Source organism: Seriola aureovittata, chromosome 4, assembly GCF_021018895.1.
Source record: "Seriola aureovittata isolate HTS-2021-v1 ecotype China chromosome 4, ASM2101889v1, whole genome shotgun sequence".
Taxonomy (NCBI): Eukaryota; Metazoa; Chordata; class Actinopteri; order Carangiformes; family Carangidae; genus Seriola; species Seriola aureovittata.
The window spans coordinates 11,866,586-11,872,646 of record NC_079367.1 but is presented as its reverse complement, the minus strand read 5'-3'; the positions used below and the strand labels follow the sequence as shown (position 1 = coordinate 11,872,646).

At 41.4% G+C, this 6,061-nt stretch overlaps 2 protein-coding genes across 2 annotated transcripts; one reads left to right on the top strand and one right to left on the bottom strand.

Annotated features, from left to right (window-relative positions):
- Positions 1-873: 873 nt before the first annotated feature.
- mrpl44 (mitochondrial ribosomal protein L44) lies at positions 874-3,263 on the bottom strand. Its single transcript, XM_056374597.1, has 4 exons — positions 3,047-3,263; positions 2,114-2,582; positions 1,809-1,987; positions 874-1,564 (listed from the first exon to the last, which is right to left on the bottom strand). The coding sequence occupies exons 1-4, from the start codon at positions 3,220-3,222 to the stop codon at positions 1,387-1,389; spliced, it is 1,002 nt and encodes a 333-aa protein (XP_056230572.1). The 5' UTR covers positions 3,223-3,263; the 3' UTR covers positions 874-1,386.
- A 61-nt stretch (positions 3,264-3,324) lies between these two features.
- On the top strand, positions 3,325-5,701 carry dnaaf1 (dynein axonemal assembly factor 1). Its single transcript, XM_056374596.1, has 2 exons — positions 3,325-4,443; positions 4,540-5,701. Exons 1-2 carry the CDS (start codon positions 3,477-3,479, stop codon positions 5,436-5,438), a joined length of 1,866 nt encoding a protein of 621 aa, XP_056230571.1. The 5' UTR covers positions 3,325-3,476; the 3' UTR covers positions 5,439-5,701.
- Positions 5,702-6,061: the final 360 nt, after the last annotated feature.

The following is a 6,061-nucleotide window of genomic DNA, read 5'->3' as shown; positions in this document are numbered from 1 at the left end:
CGTTTTGGTCGCACACGACAGCAATGTTGCTCAAATGTCCTATATGTACTGCGCAGAGCCATAATACGCAGTTTTAACCGGCGTCGACAATTAAGAGTAATTCATGTTCCAGCTATTATCAAATATGTATGTTCGTTTACCTGCAATTATTGGATGGTGAGGTATATTGAAAACATTATTATAGATACGGAGGGCTCAAAGTTATTAGTCCGCGGAATTTCATGTGTAAAATAACCGGATTCTGAGGGTTAGAAGAGGGTGTTAACTATCTTGTCTCTAAAATGAGACCTCCTTGGTTGTACTGACAGTCCACAGACCGCTACAAGTCTTTTTTAAACACACTGTCGCCACTATGCGGATTAGCGTTGTCACTGCAACACTATGGGGGTGGGATGCTGAAGGATTTAATGCAATAAGGAATTTTAATTTGATTAATATTACAAAGCAAAACATGTAATAAATAAGGGTGAAAGCATGCATATAAAAAGCCAAAGGATTAGTCTGTAAAAATGTTTTTCTTTTGCCTGAAAGTCTGACTGCTCATCAGCTCACTCTCCGCAGAGTTCCAGCTTAAAGAAAAATCCTTTAGACAAACACTTTGAAATCTACACTTTAATAGTTGCAGGATGGTGAATGCATTTTGTTATGACTTAAGCAGGTGGACAACACGAGCAATTTCTTGGGACTAAACTAATTCAGTCACTTAATTATGTGCCATGGAGATATTTGAAAGATACTTGACATTGCCAAAATTCAAATGGAAAGTCTCCTTCAAATTCTTAAGCAACAACCTTCAGATAAAATTTAAGTAGAATGAATGTGTAGGTATCTATGGGGAAAAGTCATGATCCAAAGAAATATGCCTTAACAGAGTTAGGATGTACACATACATATGACTTTTTATTACAGATTACATAGAGAACAACATTTAATAATAGAATACCAAGTAAACCAAATGGCAATTGTATTATTTACAAGAACAATCGCATATCAGGACTATTTTGTGAGATGGACTTTACACTTGATTATGTTATACAGTTTATTCAAAAATGTTTTGATTAGATTACTGCCCAATTCAGGGGAAACTTGGATCTCACACCAGAGTCACACCTTTTATTTGGACATCGAGGCTCTTTTTAGTCTCCTTTTTGCGGGGGAACTGACATTTGAATACCCAACAGAATCAATCCTGACAAGTGCACTGTTGGACTGATGCTTAACAAGGTAGATGGTGACCCAAGCTTCCTTCACTTTCTCCTTACAATCTGTACCAGGTTTCTACTCCTCAAACAAGATGTACTGTATCTGAAATTACCTTTTAAATAGGTTCAAGCTTCCTTTGGTTTTTGACTTCACCCCTTGAAATTATTTTGTTCTGTTACTTCATTAATTGCTGCTGACTGACTGAATTAATGGCTGCCGATGCTCCTGCTGCTGTGGAGAGAAGTCAAACGGTCTGCGGTTCTCATTGTAGCCGTAGAGTTTCCGGAGGGCCACACGAGCTGCCTCCTCCTCGGCTGCCACGAGTGTCTCTCCTGGACCCTGAGCCAGTAGCTTCTTATCACTGAATCAACACACAGGTGAGAACAGACAAAAAATAAATAACATAGGCAGATTATACACAGAATACTGTTCGCCATCACAACTTTTATAAATGATCTGCATCTTATTCAAACTGCAAAAGTGTAATTTGTAATGTCAGGTGATTTTTTGGACATGTCAGCTGTAGCTTCCACCTTTTATATTAATTTAAAACTCTTAATTTATTACTGTACTTTGGGTAACAGCATCCACAACAGCACACATACCTGTACAAGCCAACAAAGTATAGTGGCAGGACAGTGCTTGCTCCAGCAGACCTGATGAGGCGAGGCTCGGGCAAAGAGATATTCCTCTTAGAAAGCTCTTCCACCAGTAGCCCCATTGGGTTGACCACTATCCACATATCAAACAGGTCCTTTCCTATCAGCTGAGTGACCAGGAAATCCTACAGAGGAAAAAAGTCGAAGGTGAACTCAGGAAGAAAAAGTCATACAATGTTGCTGTGGAGACAACAGAACCAGAACTCAGCCAGACAGTTAGCGTTCATGTTACTGTACTCCAAGCACCTTACCCTTAGGAAGAATCCTGCTCGCTCTGCTCCACTGCTCTCCTGTAGAGACCCAATCACTGCCATGAATGTAGAATGGAGCACATCATCAGGAACAGGGAATTCTGCACTCATGGTTAGGTCTTCAATGCCGAGATTTCTGGCTACATAGGTAACAACTGCTGAACTGTTGAGGTACCCTACGATACTCTCCACTCCCTCGCTGGGCAGGCTCGGAAAGCTGGCCCTGCACCAGTCGGTCAGGAAGCTTTTGGTGAAACCTGCACCATTTGCCTTTAGCTGAATATTATCTTTCAGAACAAGAGCAGTGGTCTCAGAGTCCACGCCCAACCCCTGTCTCCTCTCTTGCTCAGCCTTTAGGTAACAGGGATTGATGAAGGCTGTTTTGAGTAGCTCCAAGGAAAAGTTCTCATGGAGACGGGTGCTGAAAGCCTGAACCTCAGTATGGTAATCCCAGAGAGGTTTTTGAGAGCTGAAAGAAAGTCAAACATTGAGTTAATCAACCGTGAAAATGGTGACTACTTCTGATTGGTGCTGTTAAGGTTTAGCATTGAAAAAAATCCCAGTTTAGTGGCATTTATGCTGATAAAGAGATTCTTACTTACTGTACACTGGAATTAAAACTCTTTATGACAGCAGAAAAGGAAAGCGTATTTGCTGATCACGAGCAAAACTTCATCTTAAACTCCACCAATATATAGCCAAGATTTCTAGCTATGCCCCTGGTTTTACTTTAAGAACTGTGTAAATAGTAACAACCTGCACGCTGGTTAACAAGTCTGCAGTGAAAACCTGAGCGATGCAACTATAATGTTATCTATATCAATCCTTTTCAAACGGCTAATACTAATAAACACACACTGACAAATATAAAATACATTAATGGCCTTGAAATGCTCTCTAGTGAACTCTTGTGCTAGCTAACGTTAGCCTTACCGTGGCTTCGGTGGTGGCGGTCCCTCCAGTTTTAACTTCTTTGCCATGAGGTATGTGTATGCCTTCATCCATCGCTTTTTCTCTCTAACCTGCGATAATGATACATTTCTGCAAACACGTTGGCAATGAATTCCTAATGTTAGCACCCCACGATTTAGTATGTACCCTGACGCCATGTCGATCCAGTGACAGCGGATTGCAACAGCTAAATGTGTTCGGCGCGGAACAAGTAACAATATCCGGCCAGGCCAGTCCTAACTTAATGACCAAACGTTACCATGGAAACAAGCATAAACGTTAACTCACGTTAGCTTAAAGAGCAGGCTGAAAGACTGAAATTTACCGAATCGGACAGATATTAAACATACCCAGGACTACTAGAGATTTGTTCAATTTCGTCTGCTTCTTATTTCGATATATTTTTTTGGCAATGTCCACTGGAGAATACCAAGAAACAATGGGAGATAAAGAGGCAGCTCAAACGGAAGGGGGAGATGCCGAAAGAACTTCTGTTAAAACTGGAGTCCTTAGTGCCATGATAACGGGTGGAGCTCAAGAAACCAAGGAAAATGACAGAAAACGGCACAATCCACTTCAAGAGGAAACAGAAAAGAAGTCATGGCCTCGAATGACCAAAAAATTCCTGAAAGACCACTGTAAGCAGAACAAACTTTACTCAACACCATGCCTGAATGACACATTGTACCTGCATTTCAAAGGTTTCTCCACCATTGAGAACTTAGAGGACTACACAGGACTGAAGTGTCTCTGGCTGGAAAGCAATGGGCTGCAACGCATAGGGAACCTGGATGCCCAGACTGATCTGCGCTGCTTGTTCCTTCAGCAAAACCTCATATATAAGCTTGAAAACCTTGAACATCTGAAAAAACTCTGCACCTTGAATGTCTCTAACAACTATATCCACACCATAGAGAACATCTCTTGCCTTCCTGACCTGAGTACTCTGCAGATTGCCCATAACAAGCTGGAAACTGTGGAGGACATAGAGCACCTGAGTCAGTGTCTGGCAGTCAGTGTGCTCGATATATCTCACAACCTGTTAAATGACCCTGAGATCCTCCCTGTACTTGAGGCAATGCCAGAACTGCGAGTGTTAAATCTAATGGGAAATGAGGTAGTGAATAAGATCCCAAACTACAGGAAGACCATGATAGTGCAGCTCAAGCAGCTGACCTTCCTTGATGATCGCCCTGTGTTTCCCAAAGACAGGGCATGTGCAGAGGCATGGGCAGTGGGAGGGCTGGAAGGGGAGCGCAAAGAAAGGGAGCAATGGGAAACACGAGAGAGGAAGAAAATTCAGGACAGCTTGGATAGCATGGCAATGATTCGGAAAAAAGCTCAGGAGAGACGACACCTGCAAGAGCTACAGGAGAAAGGTGAACAAAATTCTCAGCTTTTCCCATGCCAAAACAGACATAGAGTAAATGTGGATTTGCATGACTGAATAGTGTTGTCTGTCTGTTTCTTTTCAGGGGAGACTGAGGTTTCCACAGCTCCATGTGAGGAAAACAACACAGAGATTTTGACTTCACAAGAAGTGAAGATCCAAGCCTTTGTGCAGGACAGCCTGGATGCCCATGAAGAGTTCTTGCAGAGTCAAGCAACACACAAATACAAGACAAAAAGTGAACTTAGAGAGACAGAGCAGAAAAGTGATGGGTTGCAGAGAGAGCAGTTACAGAAAGATGACCAGGACCAATCACAGAAGAAGCAGCTTGTGAGAGAAGAGACAGAAATGGTGAATCCAGAGCAGTCAGCACAAGAGCTAGAAAGTACTGCAGCAATGTTAGAGACTGAGAAAATAGAAGATAACACACAACAACAACAAAACCAGTCAGTTGTAATCCAGCTGATGAGAAATGAAGCAGAGAGAGAGCAGGCAAACATGAGTGAGCAGCGTGAGAAGAAACAGCCTCCGACTGTCAAGGCAGCACCTCCTGAAACAGATGAGGTTGTTCCAACATATGGTCCGGGACCACTGGTTACAGAGCTGGAGGATGTAGAACAGCTGGAAACCATTCACCTTCCACTGCATAGCTTACTCCATATTGATGACCTGCCTGATTTGGAGGATGTGGATACTGAAGACTTCACTCCAATGTTCTCTTCTCAGCAGGTGTTCAAACCAAAAATAGAAGTCATATCAGGAGGCAGTGATGAGGACGAGCCAACTGGGAACCAAAGTGAGACCATCCCCTCTTTAAGTCCAGACAAAAGCTCTTTGTTCACTGAAGTCTCTCACAATTCTTCATCACTGCTGTATCCAGGGGATTGGGATGCCTTTGAGCCACTGGTATTTGAACCAGTGGAAAAGTCAAAGACAAACCAAACCTCCTCTCCACCACGCTGCCTGATTGAGGAGCTGGATTGATGCTTTTTAGGTTTAAACAGTCTCACAGGACATGGCTTCAATTATATGTTTTAATGCTGACAGGCAGTAGACCAGCCATGTGAGACCATAAAAAGCCTAATAAGAGCACAGCTTTAATTTAAAAAACATTTCGCTTTGAAAAGATACACAGTATATGGTTATTCATTGCTTTGCATGTTTGTGTTAAACAAGTCAGACATTTTGTTTATGTGGTTGTTAATTGGGAAACTGTATGAAATCAGAATAAATCTTTCTTGATCTGGTCTGTATTCTTTCATGTTTTTGTTTAGGGACAACAATAGCTTTATGCCTTTATATTAAGGGAACACAAATGTTAATGACTATTATATAAAAATAAAAATAAACACTCTTTACACTGACTTTCTGTAAGCTGTCAGAGCATCTACAGGAAGAAGACAACCTACAGTAACAGTAAATTATGAAAAATGCTATTTCTGCATTAAGCAGAAATTATGATTAAAAAAATTCAACCAGTTTAAATAAAAACTGAAATAAGTTAAATTTCAGCTACCACCAGGCTAATGTAAGAGTGGTTGTTCACATAGTTGCAAAATCATAGTAGTGTGTGTATTTTTCACATAAAGCTTCGATAAAAGTACAGG

Coding starts and splice junctions, on each gene's coding strand:
- dnaaf1 (XM_056374596.1), top strand. CDS start 3,477: ATGTCCACTGGAGAATACCAAGAAACAATGGGAGATAAAGAGGCAGCT. Junction 4,444..4,539: donor GCAAGAGCTACAGGAGAAAG/GTGAACAAAATT, acceptor GTTTCTTTTCAG/GGGAGACTGAGGTTTCCACA.
- mrpl44 (XM_056374597.1), bottom strand. CDS start 3,222: ATGGCGTCAGGGTACATACTAAATCGTGGGGTGCTAACATTAGGAATT. Junction 1,988..2,113: donor GAGCAGGATTCTTCCTAAGG/GTAAGGTGCTTG, acceptor TTTCCTCTGTAG/GATTTCCTGGTCACTCAGCT. Junction 1,565..1,808: donor TACTTTGTTGGCTTGTACAG/GTATGTGTGCTG, acceptor GTGTTGATTCAG/TGATAAGAAGCTACTGGCTC.